The sequence below is a fragment of the Aptenodytes patagonicus genome, chromosome 3, assembly GCF_965638725.1.
Source record: "Aptenodytes patagonicus chromosome 3, bAptPat1.pri.cur, whole genome shotgun sequence".
Classification (NCBI taxonomy): Eukaryota; Metazoa; Chordata; class Aves; order Sphenisciformes; family Spheniscidae; genus Aptenodytes; species Aptenodytes patagonicus.
Window position 1 is genome coordinate 54,368,689 of NC_134951.1, and position 25,949 is coordinate 54,394,637.

General features: G+C 43.4%; 1 protein-coding gene and 1 long non-coding RNA gene across 3 annotated transcripts in view; one reads left to right on the top strand and one right to left on the bottom strand.

Moving 5' to 3' along the window:
• Positions 1-25,949, bottom strand: part of METTL24 (methyltransferase like 24) — a 50,873-nt gene that overhangs the window by 21,334 nt on the left and 3,590 nt on the right. The window contains exons 2-3 of the mRNA XM_076333411.1: positions 8,091-8,189; positions 4,128-4,267 (exon numbers count right to left, since the gene is read on the bottom strand). Of these exons, the coding sequence (XP_076189526.1) occupies positions 4,128-4,267; positions 8,091-8,189 (239 nt within the window). The remainder of the gene's footprint in view (positions 1-4,127; positions 4,268-8,090; positions 8,190-25,949) is intronic.
• On the top strand, positions 1,183-22,800 carry LOC143158023 (uncharacterized). Of its 2 annotated transcripts, XR_012994894.1 has the most exons (5): positions 1,183-1,284; positions 1,390-1,517; positions 9,276-9,413; positions 15,495-15,631; positions 20,835-22,800. It is a non-coding gene; the product is annotated as an uncharacterized LOC143158023 (long non-coding RNA). The 2 variants fall into 2 exon arrangements; XR_012994893.1 differs by lacking the exon at positions 9,276-9,413.

A 25,949-nucleotide genomic window follows, 5' to 3' on the forward strand; every position in this document is an offset into this window, starting at 1 on the left:
GGAGGAGACAAGGTTTGCAAAAACAGCCCAGCGTGCTTTTAAGAACAACTCTATTTCACAGGATTCCAGCCCGTACAGCCGTGTAGGAGGAGAAGAGAGGAGTTTTCTTTTAATACATTCAACACACATTAGGAAAAAAGTTCAGAAGTTAACCAAGTGAATCGACATATTTGTTTGCATGTGGCTTTCTACAGAAGGGACACTGATGAACAAAGACCAGTGTAATCCCTTAGGAATGAGAAGCTGGCTAAAAATGAACAACATGTGAATTGTTGGGAACAGTTACAGCATTAGAGCAACGAGCCTACCAGCGACTGACGGACACATGCGTCCGTGACACACTTCTAACAGTACCAGCTGGTACAATCCACAGGGCCAGATGCTTTTGATGTAGACAAACCTCAGGCTGCCTCCAAACAGATTGCTACTCATGTGGACTGCAAAGGGAGGTTCACAGTGGTGCAAAACAGAAAAAAAATATAGATGAGGGTGAAGAAGGTGCTGATATATCTTCTGGCACTCTCGCTAACAGCTCAAATTTATGCCTGAAGAGAGACCTAACCAACAAATATTTAGGAGAGAACATAAGGTCATCTCCAAAAGAAATGGTTTGAAAAATTCCTGTCTCACATGTGATCATGCTAAGGGATAAGGTAAAAAGGTAAACAAATGAGGTCTCCTAAGAAAGATTTTGTGTTACTTAAAAAGGGACCATGATTTTAGAAGAAAGGTGTGGAGGTCACGGAAGACTAGAGAGGCCCTTCCCCACCATCAAGAGAGAGCAGCTGCTGCCTCCAGCAACAGCAAAATAAAAAATACTAAAGACACCGACCTGTTTTTACTGTAAAGGAGGAGAGCTCTGTTACAGAGTCGGCAGTTGCACGCAGTCCCCTGCAGTGGGGGTAGAGGTGGGCTTTCAAAGCAGCAGGAACAGCACCCTGCAGACGGGCCCTCCTAGCCTGCCCGAGAGTGGAAAGGAAGGGCTGGCTGGCACTGCTCCCCGCCGGCAGCAGGGCAGGGATGCTGACCCAGGACAGAGCGCAGCACAGCAGGGAGCAGTGTCCCTTGGCTGTCCCCTGCTCCCACAGTTCGCAGAGGGTCACGGTACACAGAGCCTCACGCTCGGAATAAACACTGGGCTGCAGCTTGCACTGAACCGAGCATCGCACCGGCCCCCGCGTCATCCTGGAGCGCAGCAAGCACGCAGGTGGCACAAAAGCTGCTTTGTCTCCTCCAGCACAGCTCTAGCGGACACCTGTACCTGATCCAGCCCGAGAACTGCAGGTACTCCAGCTCCCACAGGGACCACAGGACAGAGCTGTAAAAACATGCACGTTAACGTCCAGCTTTCCCTTTCTGTGTTCCCTCTCCTCCCCTTCTTTCTCAAAGGAAGATAACCGAGCTCTGCAGCTTGGGGGAAAAAGAAGCATCCTCTGCCTGGATCCTAAAGCCCTCCACTCTAAGATCCACCTGAAAGGGCTTTTATACAGTATTGCAGCGAGATTAAACCTCAACTGGTAAGTTTTCCGAAATCCTATTCATTTTTATTATCCCAGCTTGAGTGCCTGCCTGTGGTGTTTGTAACGGATTTAGCTTAATCTAAGCAGATTTAGCACTACTAACTAGAGCTCACTAATGCAGATTGCAACTATGTATCATACTGGGAAATCCTGTCCCCCAAGCAAAAACATTGCTGCCTCCCAGTAGTGGAAGCAACTAATACTGATTAAAAAGATCTCCAGACATTTCAGACACTGCTTGCTCCCATTCACAAGTAACCTCTTCTATAGCATTCAAGATGGCAAAGCCTAAGCAGCACATTCCATTTTTAATGATATATGGATTTAATTCAGGATTCCCAGTAACACTCGCACTGAACTTTCACATTTGCCCTCCATCCATCCTCTCCACAGAGAATGTTCTTCATTGGAAGCAGCTGTTCCCCCTTTGCTCTTAATGAACTGTAAGAGATAACAGAAATGTTTAAAGGGGATTTTTGTCTTACGCAGAACAAAATTACTTTTCTGCCTGCCATAAGCTAAAGGAAGTGAGTCTGAGAGAAGAATTATGCAGTAACGAGCTCCAAAGGCTGCAGAAGTAAACTGGAGGATTGAAGACTGTTCCTTCTTAACCTCAAATATTTCCCTTTTATTTTTTAGCTGTTTCATGTGACGGTTGGGTATTTACTGCACATGTGTATCTGATGATTGATGGGAGAGCCAACATCAATTTCAATCTCTGCTAAGCCCTACTGTTCCATCAGTACACAAAATCTGGCATTCAGGCTCCCTGTACCGTACCCAAAACAGCACCACATATAAAGCACTGGTACACGTGCACTAGCTCAGATTTGTTCAAAACCATTAGCAAGTTATCTTTGTGCTGGTCAGCTTTGTGCCAAATCTGCATTTCCTAGCACAGATGAAATTAACTCTGTATTGTGTCTACTGGCCAATTCAACAAAAATACCATTCTCAACCCATGCTTGGTCCATAGCAAAAGGGAAGAGGGACATTAATGCAGGAGCTCAGGTCTAATATTAATAATCATGTAACTTGAAGGGCAAGGTCTAGATTAATTCCACTGAACTTTGAGTACTTTGCCAAGACATCTAAAGTCAGCAACCACGTTATCCCAGGCTTCCTCTATAATCAAAGGAAAGCTATGCCTACCTCCAGAATGTTATTTAGCTTAGCTGATTTTCCACCTGAATGTGCCTGCCTCTCCCTACTGACTACTAGAAGGAGCTTGAGGCAACGAGCAAGTATTACAGTCAAGCAGATACAGTCTGGACCTGAGCATGGGATAACACAGCATTTCTCCTAACTTGCATAGGAACATGAAAAACTGAGGGAAAAAAAAAAATCATGTAAACCTATATTTTGCATTAAAGCCAGGCAGATATAATTTGAAATAGATTGCAAGGAACATTCAGAAAATAAGAAGCTACAGTAGTCGAGAGGAGTTTGCTCTCCATGTATGTGATTTGTCTCTACGGGGCACGTTATTGTTGTTCTGCTACAGAGCAATGCAGCTGAACAAAACCTGAGAGCCCCTCACCCTCTGAGGAGTTTGGTCTTTACAGCTCCATATAAGCTCCACCCAAATATAAGCCCACCCAAATTAACAGAAAACAACCCCTTTGACTGCAGTGCACTCTGCATCCACCTTACGTTAATTGCTGGTGTTAACTGCCACGCGCTAATCACTGAGAAATGCCACCCAGACACAGGTCCTTGCTATCCACCATTTGTAAACCCACAGCAGCAAAATCACAGGAATAAACTCCACTGCTTCAAGGGAGATGAAGCCCTTCAATACACTTCTAACCTAAAGATGGCTCCCAGGACAGCAAAGAGAGTTTTATTAGGCTGCAGCTATGTGGTGATCTGTGTGAAACGAGCTCCAGACCCCAGCAATCATTCTCCTAATGCACCGGTGCGCTGATAGGTAATGCCTGACGAACTCTGAGGACTGACCTCCCTTGTCCTCCCGGGGAAGCGGAGTGTTTTATTAGCAGGGAAACAGGCTGCATTTGTGGTTTTACTACCTGTGAAAGCACTTGTTCTGTGAAGAGTGAAAACTTCAATCTCAAGTGCTGTAAACATCATAAACACTACAAACATTTTAAAATAAAGCCGCAACTGCCTTTATTATTATCACTTCGGCACATGTCACCCCGAAGCGCTTAGCAAACACACTCTCATATGGAAATGTACTATTTTGTCCCGGGGTAGTTCATGAAGTTTTATAAGTAACGCTGCTGAAGTACCTGACAATTATGCAATCATTTCTGCGCAGGGAAGATGCTGTAGGCTTCTCAGTTTATCTCATTAATTTCCATCTTCCTCTACGTGAACTACTCACTACTCTACTACTCACTACTCACCATTAAGCAATTTGTTTCCATACTGATATTAGAAAAGCAAAGGAAAACAAAGACCCTCATGGAGAAACGTTTTTCCCTAAAAACAGAGTTTACAGAAGCACATCAACACCTAACAAACAAACCTGAACAAAGTCTGTATTTTAAAATACAACCTTGTTGCAGCCTGTGTTGCATTTATAGGGCTTTTTGAAGCTGGGTGTCATGAAACAATTTGCTGTCTTTTAAAGAGACCACTTACCCAAGGGAATAGAGGCGGCATTGCTTGCTTCTGATTCGATGAATGAGGCTAAACCTCTCGTCAAGACAGATCGACCAGGGCTTCTTTGCGGTTTCAGAGTGCCCTGTCAGGCTGTTCAGGTTCATGTGTTCACATGAAATCTGTTGAAATCAAAGGATGTTTCATTTTAGGACATGACTTTTAATTTTTTTTAGTTTGCCTTCTGGGGAAAGAGTGGAAAGAAGAAAAATGTTAATTGGTTTCATTTAAATCTGATTGTCAATCCGATACACAGCTATGGAGATTTGACGATTTTTTTTCTGTGTTCGTCTGTTCTGCTTGGTGAAATTTAAGGCTTACATAATCCCCCAGAGAGCAATGCAGTTTGCAAAGCAAATAATGAAGCATTAGTACCATATCCAAGAATCAATTTTCCCGAGAACAAGTTCTTTTGGCATTAAAATGCTTATTTTTTTTGGAGTGGATTCTGCATCCTGAATAATGTTAAAATCATGTCATGATTCAAGATTGTAATCACAAGTTGCAGTGTCACTGCAATGTACACTGTATACCTTACCTAAAGTGTCCTGGATCTCAGTTCCAGAAGGGATTTAATCATTACCCCAACACACCCCCTCTCCAACAACAAAGGGATTTAAGCAAGTGCTTAACTAAACAGAGGAATCATAGCACGTGTGTCTATGCTGTGCTGGCTTAGACATCTAGAGTCTAAAGCCAGGATAAAAACACTGCAAAAGGAGAAGAGAGAGAGACCCTGCAGGGAGGAACACTGTAAGTCAAAGGCCTTGTAAAGACCAAGAAAGCAAGGACTAAAACGTGCTGGATCCATCAGAAACCTGGAAGTTGCAAAAATCACTTAACTGAGAGGTGAAGTCAGCTTTGCCAGCAGCTGAGCAGCAGCCTGCAACAGCCGAAACACAGCGGTGACTGAGTCAACGAAGCTATGGCCCCGTGAGTGACACCCTACGGAGGAGCCCCTGCCTGCAGCACCAGCTCTGCCTGTCCGCCTGGCAGCTCAGGCCAGCGCTTCACCCCCAGGCTCTGCCACACCATTCAGCACCATCCTCTTCCTCCAGACCCACTCTGGAAAAGGCAGGCGTGGAGCTGGGGGGTGCTGCAGCCCTTCCAGCATTTGGGAGCCAGGGCACAGCAGGCGATGGAAAGCCAGTGCAATTTGTATGGCTGTCGCCGTAGCAGTGGTAAGGAGGTAACGGGAAGCAGAAGTAGGCACCAAAGCTGTGGCTACTTCTGCCCCAGAGAGGCTGTGCCGCGCTGCACCAGCATCAGCTTACAGTTGGTTGTTGAAGGGCTTTTCAAACCACGTGCAGCCTGACCATCAAATTCAGGGGTTGCAGCGCGCAGGCCGCTAACACGCAGATAGGAAAGCAAAGACTGAGAAGAGTTGCAGGAATCCAGCTGAGCCATCATGATGAGAAGTTGTTCTTTGGGCCCAGTACCAACCCCGGCTGCAGGGATGGGAGCTGGCACTGCCAGAAAGCCAACAATAAAAAAGGTGGACAGAACAGCAGTAGAGACAAAACCACGTTAAACATCAGTCCTGAACTGACTGTTCTCATCTTGCTCCTTCCTTCCTCTACAGCAGACTGCCCAGGCTCAGCTCTTGGTTTTAGCCAAACTAAAAAGCACAGGTCTGGCCCCACCTAGAACCACAGAAATGGAACAATTTTACACAGGGGTGAGAGTAAATACTGGAACCCAGCCTTTGCTGTGGTAGGCACTCTCCACCATGTGCCTTATAATAAATAAATAAAACTCTCATTCCTTAAGAAGCTTAAGCTCTGAAAAATCATTACCTGGAGCATTACATACAAAGAGCTGCATGCTGCATCACCACCTCCCTGCTCCTTCCCAGCTCGTAATTCCCATGGAAAATTCATAAAAGCTAATATAGCATCTCTTCATGCTGCTCTCAGGATTCACTAAGTTTTAAGCAATGATTTGCACTGCACCCCACTACCCATTTCCCTTCAGTCACATAACAATCAAGGAATAAATGGCATTGCAATAACAAGCACTAATTTTAAGACACAGAAGAATAATGTGCTCTCTACAGAAAACTAAGATTCTGCAGTGCTGCCACTTAATTGACTCATGGCATTATGAGCAATTACAACTCAGAATTTGGAGCAATTTTAATAGCTCTTGCTACTTAATAGCTCTTGCTATCAAAAATAAAAAATTCCTGAACTCTGCCTTTAGCACCATCACCAGTCTGTCGCATGATTTACAGACTCTGATGCACTGAGCTCACGTCCTGTTCTGGGCTTCTACTCACTACTATCATACAAACAAACAACAGCACATGTAAGATGGTTCTTCTGATGATTAGACACCAGCATTGAAAAAGCTTTTTCTGGCCACACCTCGACCCTGCTGACATAGCATCTTCCCCCTCCAGCAGTTCCAGCCATTCTACACTAATGGCAGGGAGCTGAACTCAGGCAGAGTAATTAGTAGACACTTGCTCAGCAAACAAGGAAAATGAGATCCCATGCTCATCTACGAAAGCAGGATCCCATTTCCAGAAGTGCTCATACCAGTCATAGTGTTATCCTGTCAGTTATTAATCCTATAACATCTGCCAGGTCAGGAACAAGGATTTCTCTCATTTTTTGTTTTCACTTATGCTTCTCCCTACCACCAGGGTCAGTTACTCTGGGAACAAAACTTCTGGATTAGTGTGTCAGAAGCAATAAACTCTCTGCTAATTGATGTCCTTGTAGGCTTTGACCCAACTAGTGGAGTTTAGCAGCATCTGCCACTGTTTATTAAGTCACCGAGATGAAGGATGTTTTCAGCTTAATATGCCTGCCACAGCCTAAACTTCTGTACAGCAAAACAAGCAGCTCTACACACATCTCTTGCTGTCTCCACATGCATCATCTTGCCTCCTGCCCTCTCAGTGCTGGCATGAGGGGAGGCAGAGATGTCATTCTTCTTGAGCATTTAGCCAGGGGTACCCACAAGCTGGAGGATAAGTGAACACTCTGCTACCCTCCCAGTTACCACACCATCAGCACAGCAGCGTATTTTTAGACGTGTTTCAAATGAATCTCGTCTCAACCTTGAAGGCATTGAATTAACAGAGAATTTCGTATGTGAGTGACATTTCAGTGACATTAGCACCTGAGGCTTTTTGCTGTTCTCCAGTGTAAGCGATGGCACAGTTAAATCTGTATTCAAGGGTCAGTTGCTGATAGACCTGGGTACCAAAAGCAGCTGCCCTGTCGGAACTGTGGGCATCCAGCACCTCATCCATTTTTTATTACAGGAAATGCATGCGTAAATGCTGTTGTGCAGAAGTGATGCCTCCATTAAGACATGACGGCCCAATTTCCATATATGCTGAACCCTGGAAGTATCTGTCAACGCAATCTGGATTTGGAAATGTCACCTTTGAAAAAGCACATAAACCCACTAATTTTCCAGGTCATCATTTTTGTCCTCAAAATACCAGGATTCCATTGGTACCATTTGGACAACTTGTCCAAGTTAGGGACTGATGCCTTGTTCTCATTTTACGGGGAACCTCAAATGCATCCTTTTTAGCTAAAATGAGCTAGGTTATCGCATTATTATTGAGAGGTGGAGTGGTTGAATACGCAGTTCTCTTGCCACAGAGTGCTCTCTATTTTTCTGTGTCTGAGAGAGAGTGAGAAAGAGAGAGCGAGTGGGAGAGGAACCACGTCTGGAATTTCAGTCGTATCGTACTCCTGTCAGGACACAAACCCATCTGAAAATAAAAATCAAGGAAAAAATGCATTCTTTCTACCCTGTGTTTTGACCTTTACATTCATGTTGACCATCACTGCTAGGTTAAGCAACTTTAGAAATAAAGCAGTTTCGAAACCACTTTGGTGTGAGATTAATTCCTTATCTGAGAGGGAACAGCCTGTGCCAGGCAAACTGTTTTCTAAATGGTGACTGAAATTAAAAACCTACCTGAGAAGTGCTAATGTACTTCAGGAACCTCAAGGCCTCGTAATTGAGGGAAGGAGTTGGACTTGCCCATGGTTGTAGTTCAATGTGCCATCTTACAGTCTGCAAAGAAAAGCAAAACAAAAAACACCTTAAAGGAACAGGATTAATTTCTCGGAACAAGCATAAAATGCAAGGGCTAATAAATTAAGGAGATTTAATTTCAAACAAAAAGAGTTTCCTAGGGGCTTATCTACACATGAAAGTCATTTCAGAATAAAGTAGGATTTGAACTACGGTGAAAGAACATCTAACTATGATTTATCATTATCAGCTTTGAAAGCAGATGTAGGTAATTCAGCAAGAAAGGGCTCTTCATTCAGGATACATGTGTCAACGCAGTTATTCTAGGACACCCAAGTAAGCCCTGGCTTGTAGAAACACATGAAGAAAACCAAGATCTGAATAACTAAATCCTCTAGCAAAACATCTGAAAACAGTGACATAATTTTAACTTTATATCTATCGCCTATCTCCGCTTGAATGTCCACTGAAACAAGAACTTGAATTGCAAACACTAATCACTAAAGGAAACCTCTGCAAACAATCTCTTTCCTTTTTTAAAATCTAGATTCAATAGAAAAGCAAGCTTCTTGCGGTCTTTGAGAAAAAGTCCTCTTCCTCTCCCACGCCTGCCTGACGAGATACACCAGAATTCTTTGTTTTCCTGAAAAAACCATCAGTGTGGCTGTCCATAGCCCTACCACTCCCCATTTTCATAGCCCCAGGGAAGCAGCTTTGGTGGATGCTTTCCGCACTCCCTGTGAGGCCCCTCAGCTCTGAACCTCAGGGATCCTGTCAGCTTTTCCAGCAACACTTCCCACATAGACAGAGTGGGACAGAAGAGGTCTTTCAGACACGTGCTTGCAGAGCAACGGGGCTCTGCACTCCCATCTGCGCCACCTTCTCCAAATTCTGCCTGCTTTTGTCACACTGGGAAGTTTAGACCTGTTATCCCTTGCCCTTAAGTATATAAAAATACAAGCACGGTGTTAAGTTGTACTAAATTAAGATTGATTCCTCATGGCTTTTCATCTTCAGGCGCCATAGCTCACTTCGATGGCTGGGCAGGTAGTATCAAGCTCCCCTTTAATCATCCCCAATTAACTGAGCTTCCATAATGAACAGGATGGGTTTTTTTTCCCATAGGTTCACGCTGACATCCAATAAAATACCAAACAAACGAAACCCCATTTGGGATTCCCACAGGACCTTATTTCAAACAAAGCCCTGGAAAACATACAGGAAAGAGCAACTAACCAGAAAGGATGGAGGCAGATCAGAGAGGTAAGATGCTGAGCCCTACCAGGGAGGACAGCCCCACCATCGGACTGGTCTGTGGCCCCAGGAGAAGAGCCAGCGCGGTGACAGTGGGGATCCTCTAACGCCAGAGAGGAACGCAGGAAAGAAAAAGAGAAGGCAATGCTAGAGAAGAAAGATGATTAAAGGGGAACCACCAGACCAGATGGAGTTGCCTTGAGCTGACATCATGAATTGGTATTTTTGCAGCCTAAGTAAACATAGTCTTGGAGTGAACATGAGCCAGGAGGTCTGTATGAGGTTTACTGTTCCTTTAGCATTTGCTCTTTGGGTTTTTTTTACTGTAAAGAGATGCTGAAAAGGACATTTGAGATTTTTTTTTCCCCCAGAAGCAGACAAAAGTAGCATTTCCTACCCTGCAACTTGCTGCCCGCAGTAGACACTGGCTCCTATACCCTGCACAGCACAAGGCTGGAAGCAAGCTAGCAAGCAAGCTCTGCAGCAGCACGTACCCCTGACCTGCTGATTGCAGGAGGCAGCCTGCAAACAGCTAACAGCAGGAGGATAGGTGCACGCCGGGAAGGGAAATGCCTGTGATCTTTCAGAATGAGTCACAGTTCACACGGCTGAATAACGTTTGCAATGACAGGAATGCTGTCGTTTCAACAGGCTTGAAAGCTGAAAGGAAAATGAAGACCGACAATCATTTTCAGGCAAAAAAAAAAAAAAAGACACCTAAACATCTGTGCCGAGTTATTCTGAAATCTATTTGTGCGAGAAGTAGCTCATTAAGTCGGGGAATTGCAGGGTGGCCATTGTGGCACCATTCAGCAAGAATTCCCTTTGCACAGAGTTGATGGGGAAGAAAAAGAAAAAAAAAATCCCTGTAATTAACCACGTGAATGAGGTTCTTTTTCAGCAGAGTGCAGTATCAAAAAGCCACTGTGGCTTTCTCTCAGGTTCTTAAAATCTTACAGATGGCTAACTGCCTTTCCACCGTCTCCAAAATGTATCAATAAACACACAACTATGAAGATAAAAACCCCAGTAACTTAACAATGCAGTTTCACTTTAAAAAAAAAGGTTAAAAAAAAGAAGAGAGAGATCAACCTTGTATATAGTTCTTTAAATTTAGGAGTGCTACACAAATGCTACTTCTGTGGCAGAGATCAGACCTGAGCTCTTGTTTGACAGCAATGCTTTTGAATAGCTTCTCAAACTTCAGCTTGGTCCCTGGCTCCTTACTAAGCAGCGGCCCATTTCCATTCACTAACGAATACATTAGAAAGGTCTGTTCCTAACACCTACTGAACAGCCCTATGGGACACTTCAACAGCTGCATTACAATAATGGGGGTGAAAATCCAGTACATCTCTTGGACCAGGTACACCCTCCCAGCGGCTAATTCACTGATGTCGGTGATCCAGTATGGGTATGTTCAGGACTCACAAAATAACCTCCTGAAGGAGCCATTCCCTGTGTACATCGGTAGCCTTTGTTTATAGTTTTTCAGGTGATTTTCAGCCTGTTCCATAGTGTTTCCATGTAAGCCTTCTCAAATAAACTCTGCAGATAAAATGCACCTGGTCCCTGTGAACCAACTGCTTTGTGAAAATCAGGTTCATTCCTGATAAACACATGTTCCTTATTTTGAGTTTTTCCCCTCTAGACTTTGCAATTTTATTTACTCAAAGCAAACCTGACTGTGGCATCATGATTTGGATTTTCTCACTTGTATCACAGAAACCTCTAGAGTAAATAATGGAGAGCAGGTCCCTGTGGCTGCTGTACAAAACAGGCTGAGGAGCAGCTCCTTTCACAGGGGGCTTCTACAGCAAGTACACAAGAGGAGCAGAGGAGGTATTACTGTCCGTATTATGCAGCTTTGGATATGAAATTCAGACAGACCTCCCCAAGGTCGCCCAGGAGGAGCCAGAAAACCGGTTCAGACATTCTGCATCTCTGGTTATTGCCATCAGTGTGCTATCTCCCTAGGGTAAGGACTCATCCAACGAGACACCATGACTCTGTTTTCCCCAACACCAATATATCCTGATTCCACAATATAAAGAGATGACAGTACCTGGAAAGTTACAATGCCACTTGAAAAATATGATACTGAATATCTTGAAGTATCCCTCTATTTACATTGTTTCACTTACAGACATGTTACCTGAAATTAGCATTGTAAGAAAAATCAGTCTTCAGCAAGACTTTATCACAAGCACTGGTCAGACGCTGACTTCAGCTACCCTAGAACAGTAATGGATATCCAGAAACTGTTATCCAGAGTGATGTTTAAATTTTCGCCACATGAGAGAACCACAGAGCAAAGAAAATCTTAAGGCACTGTCATTGCTTTGTTAGGAATACTAGGACACATTTGAAGGTCTGATTTTTTTTCCAGGTACTTCACACTTAAGGATAAGGACTGATGTTTCCTTCAGACCAATCTGACAGTAATCCACAGTGACTTTTCTCTGGAGACCACTTCTGTCATGGTTTAACCTCAGTCGGCAACTGAGCACTACGCAGCCGCTCGCTCACTCCCCCCCACCCCCCGGTGGGATGGGGGAGAAAATTGGAAGAGTAAAAGTGAGAAAAACTCGTGGGTTGAGATAAAAACAGTTTAATAATTGAAATGAAATAAAATAGTAATAATAATAACAATAATAATAAAAGAATACACAAAGCAAGTGATGCACAGTGCAATTGCTCACCACCCACCGACCGATGCCCAGACAGTCCCCGAGCAGCGGCCCCCCCGGCCAGCTTTCCCCAGTTTATATACTGAGCATGACGTCACATGGTATGGAATGTCCCTTGGGCCAGTTTGGGTCAGCTGTCCTGGCTGTGCCCCCTCCCAGCTTCTTGTGCACCCCCAGCCTTCTCAGTTGGTAGAGCATGGGAAGCTGAAAAGTCCTTGACTAGTGTAAGCACTGCTCGGCAACAACTAAAACATCGGTGTGTTATGGACATTATTCTCATACTAAATCCAAAACACAGCACTGTACCAGCTACTAGGAAGAAAATTAACTCTATCCCAGCCAAAACCAGGACAATTTCTTTCTAGAATTTTTCCCTCATCAGCCATCTATGATAGTCATCTGATAATCCCTTAATAATCTGTAGTATACATATGGTATCATTTGTCCTAAAAATCTGAAATCATAACGTAACATGTGCAAAGGGCTCACAAACCAGCAGGGGTAAAATTGTAGGTTTGCAAAATTTCTGGCTTTCCCAGCATAAACTTGAACACATAAATCATTAAATTCTTTCCAGATCAATCCTAGTTTCAGTGCAGTAATTCAAACAGCCCAACTCCTCCATTCCCTTCTGCTTACATTTGAAAGGGAATTAGTAAGTTTTCTATACTTCCATCTTTTTTAACTCAGTGACTGTTTTTTCCCTCCTTTCAATCTCCTTCCTTTTTAGCAGCCTATTAAAATACAGAAACATATTAGCCATGTTTATAAACAAAAATTTGGGAATCCCATTGCCCTGCCAAGCAGTCTGTTGCTTCCAACAAAGAAACAAAAGACTTGTCAATACATACACAGATGTCTTAATCAAGGGAAAAATATAAAATCCTCTGATTAAACTGTGCAATGATATTTTTTTACATTTGAGGCAGGACCAAATGTGAGTGGAAAGCACTTGTGGCAACAAACTCCATCAATAACCATAAATATTTGCTAGCCATAGAAACAAATGACATACACATCTTTACCTCCAACTGTTCTGGCTGTACTCTGCGTATCACCACACTCACCGCTTGTGGAAGGGTACAGAGGAACAGAGCTTGCTCGTGGGTGAAATTTTGCTGGAGTTTTATCAGTTTAAAATGCAATGGGTGGGATTCAAATTGCAAAATTTCACACGTTTACAAGGCAAATGTGTATTTACTGGATTGCATTCCTGAAGGCTCACCCTTGCGAGAGTAGATTGTCCCTAGATATGATTTACAGGGCTTGGACACCATTTTATTTGGGTCCCCCCTGGAGCACCTGTGGCCTTAAGCATATTGTATTGTAGTGGTCTTGTTGTTTTGGTTTTTTCCCCCAATTCAAAAGTACCTTAAATAGTGAAAGCAGTGTGTTGCAGCCCACCCAAGTACTGGCTTTACGGGACATACCAGCACGCCTCATGAGGGACACGCAACAAGTGCAAAGCCTGCTGAGATGAGTGGGAGGGCTGCTGAGGGTGGAGGCGGCCAAACCTGGCACACTGCTCCTCTCGCTGACAACACGGAGCAGCTCCGGCGGTGAACGATCCCTCGTGAACGCCCACGTTTAGTTTCAGAGGCAATTAGCTGGTTGACTCCAAGGGAGAGCTGGAAGTGAAGAAACATTCCTGCAGTGCAGACAACCAGGGACCAAGCTCCCACAGTGGGCTGGGAACTAAGTTATTTGACAGGACAGACGAGGCAGACGGGCTCTTTAAGGGAACGATTCACCTCACTATAGAGTAGACGTCTAAAATAAGTAAGATGAGTCACACCCTGGAAACGTCCATGTCTCTCCACGGCCTGCAGACGAAGCCGGGAGGACGGGCTCAGAAACACCTACACCGTAGACATTCAACATCACGGAAGAGGAACCCCAGACCAGACTATCATACATGCAATGCTGCAGAAAATCTTGTATTTTAGAGGGCTGAGCCTCCTCTTCAGTTGCGAGCCTCAAGCAACACTTAATTGCACTTTATTCTTCAGCAAGGTTGAGTAACTCCGAACGTTTTATGTTTGGAGCAGCAATACGTGGCACAAGTAAAACAAACTCCACCTCAAAGCGGAGGTGTCAATAGGAGAGAATAAGTATGCCTCAGCCTTGGCAAAGACCTCCTTGAGAAAGGTCAATTCATACGGTCCCCTTTAGCTAAATGTAATCAGCATCATACAGAGGGCTCACAAGAGGTACACTCATAAAAACATGCTACGCTGCATTGTTAATTCAGAAGTAGTGGGGACACACACAGGCTCAGTAAGCTGTAATTTAAAATACAGGCTTACAAAGTGACTATGACTCATATTTAAAGCTCTGAGTGAATTAACTTCTAACGTGCCTGGGTTTATAGGTATCCCATCCCTACATGTCTGAACTGTTTCTTTCCCCTTTTTTTTCTTTTCTATTACTATTATTTTCTATTTTTCTTTGCAGTTTGGCTTTCTTAAACATATGAGGTTTTTGCTTAAGAAACCATACTGCAGAAATTGCTACATACACTCCTGCTCCGCGTGTGTGCCTGTATTGAGGGAAAAGCAGTGGGTTCCCTCTGAGGCATCAGGCATTGGGAGTATCGCAGGAAAATGCTGCCGACACCTAGTCCTGCAGCCACCTAAACTGAGAATTTCCACTCCAACAGTGAAACTTTCACGTGCTGCACAAAGTCCATATTGAACTGAAAAAAAATTAATACAGGAAATCTTTCTATTTCCCCATTTTTCACTTTTCCGAGTTTATCTAAATCAGAGGCATCTCTGACAACTCTGCACGCAAACAGACAGCCTTCTTCATATCCAGCCACCACAGGATTGCTCCATCCTCTGTACACATGGGGTTGGTGCAGTGGAACAAGCAGGCCACACAGGGAGTCCCTCCCATAGGCAAACTCCAGCGCTATAAAACTGTAGTGTTACAGAATCACAGAATGGTTTGGGCTGGAAGGGACCTTTAAAGATCACCTAGTCCAACCCCCTGCCATGGGGGACATCTTCCACTAGATCAGGTTGCTCAAACTAAATAGTATTGGTCCCAGTACAGACCCTTGAGGGACACCACTCGTTACTGGTTTCCACTTAGACATTGAGCCATTGTCTATAACTCTTTGGATGCAGCCATCCAGCCAATTCCTCATCCATCCGACAGTCCATCCATCAAACCCCTATCTCTCCAATTCAGAGGTAAGAACGTTGTGGGGAGTCATATCAACGGCCTTACAGAAGTCCAGGTAGATGACACCCATAGCTCTTCCCTCGACCACTGATGCAGTCACTCCATCATACAAGGCCACTAGATTAGTCAGGCACGACTTGCCCTTGGTGAAGCCATGTTGCCTGTCCCTAACCACCTCCCTGTCTTCAGTATGTTTTGACATATCTTTCAGGAGGATCTGCTCCATGATCTTATCTGAAGATTTGATGGCGGAACATTAGGCTGAGGAAAAAAAGCTTTGCGCCAAGATGAGCAAGCAACGTAACACATACAGTCAGGCTCTCCCATGCAGCAAGGCTACTTACCAGAGTAAGTATGGAAACCAGTCCTGTGATAAGAGTGTCTTCTGCATTAATAAGTGGGTGTCTTCAATTTAAATGAGTTTTCGACATGACTTGTGTATGAAGAACTTTAATAACTAGAGGTGTTTCTATGTCTGGACATGTGTGTTTTATTTTATTGAAGAGGGAACTTCTAGGATGCACTTAACTCTCCCCTAGCTCCTTGCTTTCTGTGCATCACCTCCACCAAGCCTCTGCAGTGCAGCACACATTTGTCTGCCTGGGAGCAGGATGCGATTGCTGCAAGAGCCAACTTAGCAGCTCTGAGCATCACCCAGAGGGCTTTTGCTTGAGAGCAGTTTATCAGCACTTGCTTCCCAAGGCTGCAGTTTGCACCATAAGTAAAACTCTTACGCTTAGCAGGGAAAAGGAAAAAAGCGATACATCTTGAATGCAAAGTTTTCAATTGAAATGAAGAAAACAATTTTCTGACTTCAATTCTCATTAGAAAAGCTTTGAGCCACTGCATGGTAATTGAAACCAAAAGAGTCTCTACCCTTGTAGAGCAAATCAGTCTGAACATGCATACATAACAACCCCTGGAAAGGCAGCAATCACCAAGCATTTCACCTCTGCTCTCCTTTTGTTAATATTCATGTTTATTTTCTGCTCCTTTTGCTTCTGATTTCCCATCTGACGGTATGAAACAGAGCCACATGCATACAAATTACAGCTCTCGTGCTCATGGGGGAACTGCTGGCCTAAGCTGCAGGCAAGCCACACCAGTGACCTCGATGCGAAACAACAACTTCGATGCCTTGGTTCAGCATTTCACACGCAAAGCCCCTGCTCAAGCGCTCTCCAACTCTTAGTTTTGTGTCTTTTCTCCCAGACAAGTGTCTCATAAGAAAAGCATATGCAGAAAAAAAGGATGCTTGGCACCGACTTCAAGTGACAGAATTTATATCTCTTTAAGAATTAAGAAATGGCTTTGGAAAAATAAAGAGCACCTTCCAAAACTAACAAGGCACGGCCAGATCTGTAGAGGAATTTAGGTGACTAATGCACCATTGAATTCAAATCGAAACCCTGACTTCCATAGGAAATGGGTATTGGGAACCAGCTCACCAGGTTTAAATTAGCCGTTGCGGACACCCCCATAAATTCACCAGTAGACCTGGGCTTCAGCGACTAATGTACATCACCCTGGGTGCAGGTTTGTGACTCACAGGAAGCATGTGTTTCAGAACACTTGCCAAAATATTAATTTGTAGGTACTTACAAATTCAGAAAGCATTGAATCTAATTTATTATTTACATAGCATAACTACCATCCCTCGCTACCTCTGAGGAATAAATCCACTGCAACCAAAGGAGCTGGGAGCTGCAGAGGTAGGAAAGGGCAGTGTTGCACCGGGGAACCCCTCCTCGGACCTTCAAAGGTCACCAAAGACTGACAGCTCTGCCATTGGAAATCCCAGCAACATCAGGGAGAAATATACGTTTATTAAAAGAGAGATTGATTTTACCCTGCTAAGAGACACACGGCTTTAAAAACAGTCAAGTGGGATTTCTTTGCTATGGTAATAAAATAAAATAAAATAAAATAAAATAAAATAAAATAAATAAATCAGGCAGCAGCATTCCAGCGCTATCCAGAGGCTGACAGCGTGATAATTTATGTCTGATGGAGATAAAACCAAGAGCCAGAACAGATTGAAATTTATGGAAGCAAATTCTCAAAACTGCTTAAGCAATGTAGTACTCAGTCAGCTGAATTATTTCCAGTGCCTGCATGTCTTTGCCAACTCTTAAGGATAACAGTAAGAAACAGATACAGCAACTATTGGTCACTGCTTGTCAAATTCAGACTTTAGCTAAGCAGAGGCAAGACCACGGTTTCAATGTGTATTCATAACTGCTTTAAATGAAGTGCTTTGGTTGAGAAAATATGGGAGATGTCATAATCCATACAATAAGGAAAAAAAGCTAGTTTTTCCTCTAGGTTGACTTCATTGCAATATTCAAACCACAGCATACAACAAACAGAATTAATCAGTAAATACTCAGCCAGCCAGATAAGCCGAGATTATTTTATGCGAATTCCAGCACTCTAACTGTGATTTACAGATAGGGATGCTTCTGGCAGCCACCGACTTCAGCAGGCTCTGCCTGACACCAAGAACTGGGGAAAAAGAAGGTGCTTTAAAGTAAAACTTAATGCTTTCACACAAATAAGAGCATTTCACACTTGTGCAGCTTTCTCTCTCATCCAAGTGGAGTGCAAATGTCTAAACAGAAACGGTCCACCACACCTTCCAGCCTAAACGGAGATCTGAAGCATCAGAAACCCCCTTCCCCTTCATCTGCCCCTCCTGGGCAAGGACCAGGAGGACATTCTATGCCCAGGGAGCAGGAGAGGGCAGTATTTGTCACTAGGCATCTATAATATCATAAAGCAAGTAAACATTAATTCTTATCCATGGGTAAACCAAAAGGCTGAGCGACTTCTACAGGTATTTAGATTTCATAGCGTAAAACCTAAGGCAAGATAGAAAATATTCACAATAGGTACCTAGGGGCTTCCGTCCCTCCAACCCACCGTCAGTTCACTTGATCGTACTGGGGTTTACTGGATAGCCAGGGAAGACTTAAAAAGCCAAACTTCACTTTTTTCTTCTTCAACTCCTTATTTCATACAAGCGTTAGTTAATAAAACAAGGTAATGGAGCTCCACAGAATGAAATGTATACTAGCTTTAAATGTCTACAAACATACTCCCTTTCTTGTTTTTAATATGATTATGGACTACTGCCCTTAGTCTAGAGCTATGCAAAAGTCTTCCAAGCAAAATAAAACAGTGTGTTGGGCAATTAGTTCCCCATGTCTAGAAAGGGAACGAGAGCTGGCTTACAAGTTGTTAGGATTTTAAGTACAAGATGATACATTTATTTTCCAATTTATAAAGAAGAAAATCAAGCTCGTTTCAAAGCACACAATTTTGAAATATTTTTTTGTTCAGGACGAGTATAGACCCAAGTATCATAAGCCCATGGAGGATGGGCTTGGGCAAATATGCACCATCCTCTTTAGTTAAGGACATTTTCCAATGTTTTATTACTAATTCTGAGCATTATACCAAATATAGCACTGAACAGCTACATGGTTTGACCCTGAACTCCTGATGTACCTAGAATTCCCACAGATTTCATAATGAATAATAATTGCAAGATCAAACCATTAATTAAGACATCTAACTAAGAAGAAACACATCAGCTCAGCAGCAGCCAATTGACACATAATTGCTCCTTGTTTAATCTTCTCAAAAGAGTGAGGGAAAAGGAACAAGATGCCGTTGCTTTGCTCTATTCAGGATGAAACAAAGTTCACTTCTTTGAAAGTTTCAGTGCCACAGAACAACCATGAGGAAAGCCCAAAAAAAGACCCGACATCAGTATTAACAAATTTTATTGTTCCTTTGGGTTTTTTTTCAGGCAGCTCCTACCCTGTAGCATTCATCTCTGGGATAAATCTCGATCCTCCACTAGTGCCATCAACTCTGGAGGGAGCAGGAAGGATTTCAAACTGATTCTTATCATTTTTAGGCTTCTAAGTGGCAAGTATTATTTAACATTACATGCCATGTAATGTTAAATTACACCAATAGACTTTACCATCTCTTCCCCCTAGCATTTCAAACACTCTCTCTTTGTAAAATATGAAAGAGGATGCTAAATAAAGGGCACTGACTTTGAAGCTTCCAGTTAATTATTTGACTAAGCTAGCTGCTAGGAGAGGAATGAGGAAGAGGGCTGGAGATGGATGGGGCAAAGGCAGGGTGGTTAAATCAGCGATGGCAACTCTACGATGTCAACGTTCACTGGTTCTAACATCATTTTCAACTGCATGCATTTCCCAACCAGGTCCAGCCCCTGGCACACCACCGATATTTGCTTCTTTGCTTACTTTTCATCTAGGTTAATTTTCCCCAACAGACCGCCCTGTCACACACACACAAAAAAAAGTGACTTATTACCTCATCAAAACCAATAGCAAAAACAGAGCATCCACTATTTTAGCAATATCCCTAAGAGAGACAAGTTGCCTAACTGGCTCTTTGCAGACCTTTCCTTGCTAAGCTCTCAAGGCCCACGAAGTTTGTCTTCCACATCCCAAGAAAGGCAGAGGGTTCAATTCCTTCAGTCTGCAGGAACCACAAGGTCAGTCCTTGTAACGCTGACTGAAAAGGCTCACTGAAAAGTCCTCCTGGTCCTATATTCCCAGAGACAAGAGAAGCCCCCATTGCATGATGGGGAGAGGTGGCAGCAGGAAAGACGTTCCTCACAAGGATACCCCAGATTTGGGATTTGCAAAGCCAAAACAGTTCTGTGGTACTGACTTTCGAAGAACACTGCAAAGCCATTTTGTTCCCGTCTGCAGAGCATACGGAGAAGACTCCGGAGAGAAGCAAGATTTCTGTGTATGTGGTAACAGCTGCTGGAACTATTACATTTATCATTACACAAAAACATAAGGAAAGGTTTATTTATCATATTTATACATGTGTCAAGTAGGACATAAATTACACGACTAGTTTTCAAATGCTGCAAAAACATGAAAAAGAAAGCAAAATAACCACCAAGGGGTTGCCCCAGAGCCAGACCCGGCACTTGTGCTCTTCAAGGGGTCAGCAGTCACCCGAGGACACCCCGTCCACCCATTCCCTGACAGTGCAGTCCATGAGCACCTCACACCAGTGCCTTTCTTGAAGGCACCTGAGCCTGATGGCACGTTTAAAAGCAAGACTACTGAAGACGGGACAGAAGATCAGGCAGGGGAAAACAGGTATCACTGAAGATCCAAACTCTTCCACTTAGTACTGCATAAACAGCTGGGAACGTTTCTGCCATCTCCTGCTTAAAGTGACTGAGTTGTTGCCATAAGAGCAAGTTCAAAATCATGGCTTTCATCTCTGTTACCCAAGGCATCAGTTTAATTGTGCACATGGTTTCTATTACCCTTAGAGATTTGCTAACTCAAAATAGGACAGGACGTCACCCTGTCATTTTGTATACAGAAACACTAACATAAACAACATCCAGGTGAGTAATGTATCTTATGGATTCCAGGATATACATGCTATACCACAATTAAAAGAAAAATTAAACCAAATCTCTTCTTTTTTTTTCCCTTTTACTTATTCCACTGAACTGAATGCCATTTGATCTTAGACTTCAACAGCACAGAAGGGCTCTGGACAACGTTTCACCATTCACAAAAGTATCTTGGTGTGTATCTGCTAGCTACGAAAACACTCGAGTTGATTAAATGACTCACATCCACCGCACACAGCTCTGGAGCGCTGAACGGCTGTCCAAGACAAACACAGCTCAAAGTTAATATTAGAACAAGCGGTAAGAGGGGGCTGCTGCGGATGCCATCAAAGATTAGCGGTGGTTCACACGGACTTTCTCACCTACGTGTTAAGTCTTTTATCTAAGCTGTGCCGTGAGTGACAGCCGTCACCACCAGGCTGCAGGAGGAGGACAGCGTGGTCTACCACAACCAAACAAAACTGCTTGTGTGAAGGCTGGAGGTCCCTCACTAACGCTATCTAAACCTCCAAATTCTACATCTGTTTTGTAAGACAGGTGATGCACTTGTCACATTGTCTGTACGAGTCTGCAAGGCAGCTGTTAGAGGGTTTCGTTCTTCACTGCTGGATTTCAGTACTGCATCCCTTGTCATGGGCCACTGGAGTTTTGCTCTGGGTTCACACCAAAGACCCACCAGCTGCACCACAGTCTGAACCACTCCCACAGTTCAGTAAAAGTGTCATGAAAGAGATGTCTGGCATGGTAGCAACTACCGTGCAGCTTTGAACATCTTTGAACATAACAGTGCACATCTCTCTTAGCTGCCTGGCTGGATGGGTAAATGTTGATGTGAATTGACTGAACAAACTGGGATGAAAACCTTACTAGCGACGGAGTTATATATTTGTCTCATAAGAAAGCAGCTAAAGGTCAGAGATGCAAAGGAAAAACCCTAAGGCTTTCTGGGAGGATTCTACTTGTCTCAGATCTCTTCTTCTGGCCTCTTCTCTCTCCAAAGAAGGAAGTTTTGGAAAAGAATGATGCGAGCTTGGCCACCTTGAGAACCGCTGGAATAAGGAAAGCTACATGTTCAAAACTGTCCTCACTTCTGTTATTGCTCATATAAAACATGAAACGTGACAAAAGATGATTTTTGGTACTAACTATGCTCGTTCTCTTCAATGCTGTCAAAATTTCTGACTTTCAGGGACTCTTGCTCTTTTCCCATGACAAGACTGTGACTTGCTGTACAACTGACTTTCATACCAGTGCTCACCTCCTCCCACGTCCTGCTTGACAGCTGCTCTCATGCAGAAGACATCCTTCCTCCCCCGAGCACGTACACAGCATGTGAAGGGGAGTCCTGCTTGTTTGCTGCTCATAAGGTCTGATAACCAACAGTATGCCAGACAACACAATCCAGTACGCTAAGCTAAACACAGTGAACCATGGAGGGGTGAAGAAAGGTGAGAGCAGAGGACCCGTTTACTGAATTGCTGCCCTTTAGTGGGACACAGAGGCCATGTCCATGCCCAGAGCTGCTCAGCCACTCTCTGAGCATCACCGTGCGGGCAGGAGGGCAGTGTGGGTCGCTTCCCTGCACAGCAGTCCCGTTCAACAGTTTGAGCTGAAGACAGCAAACGGGACTGGATCAGTATGGGTTTTTTTCTGCACCCGCTACCACAGTCATAAAAGATTCACATTTTGTATGAGGCCCATGGACCATCTAGCCTGGTTCAAGAAAAAGATGGCACAACTGTAACAGCCATCATGGAGTAAGGTATCTGCAGAAGAAATTACCGCCTCAGTCCCTGGGTTATGTCCTTAAATAGAAAAGCTTCTCTACCCTGAAAAACATTCTTTCTGTGCCACAGCTATCTTATTCCCCTGTCTTTATATGCTGAAAGAAAGCCTTGAGTAGGTATTTGGAAGAAATATGTATTATTGGATATAATTAAGTCTCATAAAGCTGTAATGACTTTCTGAAGGATAATATTCCCCAGCTGCTTCTCAAAAATTCATGAAGGAAGAACCTATTTTAGGTAATAAAAAGTGTGTAAGAATCAAGGTTATTCTGAGTGATCATTTACCTCACAAGCTCGCAAGTGACATCATTGTCAGAAACAACATTACCATCTCCTCTTTATGGTCTACCATAAACACATTTCATCTGCAGTTAAAATACAGCAAAAGGCCAGTATTGCCCTTGCTTGGCTACTTGGAGTAGGATTCCTGTGCTTGGGTACCTTCCAGTGCCTCAGCTGCCCCTGTTTAGAGGCAGAGCTGGCTGGTGCTCCCCAGATTTGGTTGTCTGCTGTTGAAAACTGCTATCAATAAAAGTTTGTTCTTTTCTTCCAAACACAACGACCTCCCTCAGTTTGTGCTATTAGCCTGAATATTTGAACAAAACCAACCAAGGCTCTCACAGCTGTTCCCCAGGTACTAATGGCCTGAAGTCATAAGCTCCCACCCTGTGCTAATCTTACAAGCTAAGCAACTTTGGGCCGGTTTATATTTGGTAAGAGACATCCAAGTGCTGGAGGGAAAAAAGTTGTCAGGTAGCGTTCCTTCCCCTGGGGTCCACTAAGTCATCACAGGACAATTAATTATGGTAGGGTCTGGTCTCTCTAGTGAGGTATTAAGCCAGGGCAAGGATCGCTTATAGTCTTTAAAGACCCCATTACCGCTTTTTATTACATTGATGTTAGATCATTGTTCAGGCTAAATTCCAGTTTGGCTAATCACATTGTACCTGCCAGACTGCTTCTCTAATTGCAGAGCAGGTAAATGTAGATGGAGGGACCTCAGGAGGTTGACTCACTCTACCTCCCTGCCCTGAAGCACAACTAAGGATACCTAGACCTTCCCTGTGCGATACCCAAAGTTCACATTTTTCTAGGGAGCCTTTCCACTGCTTACCCAACCGCAGAGTTAAAAGATTTTCCTAATATCTTGCCTGAAAATTAAGCCAGTTACTTCTTGCCCTACTTGCAGTGGACCTAGGGAACAATCGGTCATTATGCCCTTCAAAAAAAATTATTTTTTTTAGTTTGAAGAGTCGTGGCACATTCTTTTCAAAACCTACTTTTCCCTATTCAAAACAAGTACCAGTTCTGCCAGGCTTTCCCTGCAGGCCTGCCTTCCTGCACCTCTTAACGCCTTTTTCCTCCCACTGAGACTCTCTCCAGTTTGTCTACCTGTTGTTAAAGGAGGTGCCCAGAAGTAGGCACACTCAAAAGAATAACCAATACCCAGCTCTTCAGCACTGCACTCCTCTGCAACAGAATCACAGCTGCAACTCACGTTCATCAAAGCTACGACGCTATTCACTCCTCGCCTCAGCATTTAGAGAACAGTGCTGCACGCTGTGAAGCTTGTCATGTCTGGTACACAGGTGAGGTGACTGGAATAAGCTCTGGATTTAAATTCACTAGGATATCCAAGATAAAGGCTGCCCTGACCCATGCTGCTGCCCCAGCCGCTCCCTTGTTTTGGCTCATGCTGGGCAAATCTGCTCCTTTAAACACAGCCTGATGTGACTCGCTTCACAGCTTCCAAAGCCCTGTGGTGTTAAACTTTGCTGTAATGTTAAAACATTGCTCCAGGCATACATAACGAATAAACTGTTATAAAAGCTAAGTCCCAATCCAGAACAGACCAGCTATTATACCATGGGATATGGAAAGACAGATGGATACATTTGACTTCAGAATAACCAAGTTTTCTCCAAGAATTTTGGCTCCTGCTCATCAAGAGGCAGAGTAACTTCTATTCAAGTAGTACCCAAAGCTTACCAGATTTTTAAAGATGTGAAGTCAGCTTGAAAACACTATACATACAAATAGGCAGTGAAAACATCTGATACATTTTTTTTTACCCGATTTGTAGAAGAATTAAAAAGGACTCATTGCATAAGCCCTACATATTGCTGACATAAATGTAAGTAGCATTGCCATTTTAAAATTAAAAATCAAATGTAAAATTTAAGTAAAATCTTAGCAATAATGTAATTCTAAATTGCATGAGGTTATTTTGAACCTGCCATATTATTAACTGCCAAACAGTTATTCCACATAACTTCGAAGATATCACTCCAAAACAATTTGCAGATTTCAATTACATTAAAGATGAGACTGTTATCAGTCATTACTGCAGAGAAGCAGTAATCTCTCAGAAATAGTTCCTATTTAAAGAAAAACAAAACCTGCAACCCAGCAAGCAACAGCAAAAGACAATTAGTCTGTATTTATAAAGAATCAAAATACAAATGTATACAAGTGTAAGTAACATCTATAAAAATATAATCTCACAAGATTTTTCTGTTTTAGGCAATGATACTTCAGGTTTCAAAATATGTTATAATCCCAGACAAAACACAAATGGGCCCAGCAGCAAAATGTAACTCTTAGCTTTTAATCACTGAAGGAAAACATGTTTATATCCCTAGATATGAGATGAAAGAGCATCCAAAATAACATCAGGTTAACTTCAGCAGCATACCATACTCCCCACCTTTGGACAGCCACAACAACTGATGAAGTGATTTCCAGCTGATATTACAATTTTCAAACTAAATTTAGTAATTTGCTTGTCTTCCGGCAGGCACGCTTTGAGAAAACACACCTGTGGCCGCAGCCTAGCGGCCTCAAGCATTTCTCCAAGCCTGCCTTCCAGGAGTCCCCACTGCACAGCCCAGCTACGCCCATGCAGAAAGCAAGACCCCGAACCTTGGTTTTTAGGAAAGACATAGTCACAGCACTTGCTGCATCAGCAAGCAGAACTGCAGGAACTTAAAACACCTGCCCGGACTAACATCGGCCTTTTTTCTTTCATGCATAACCCTACAATTTTTTTTTTTTTCCCCTTCCTCCTCCATGGAAATAAAACTGCCCAGAAGGCAAAGGACTCTAGCTTTTCTTAACCAGACTCTCAGAGAGGGCTGTGTGTTTCCATGTGTCCCTAGCTGGAGTTTTTATCTGCTGCATATGTTACCAGAATAGTGCTATTCTAACCAGAGCTTAGAATCACAGTTTATAAACATAGTTGGGCATTTTATTAGCAACAAGACAGTTTTAAGCGCTCCCACAAAAATACAAATGGGATTACAAACTTCCATTTGCTTTACATTTGCAGCACAATATAAAACTCTTCCCATTCTTCAGATGACCATCATAGGCTCTCAATGCCAAATTTTGTTTGTTATTTGTCAGCAAGAGCAGCAGCATCTGTTCTTTGGTAGGCTCCACTGGG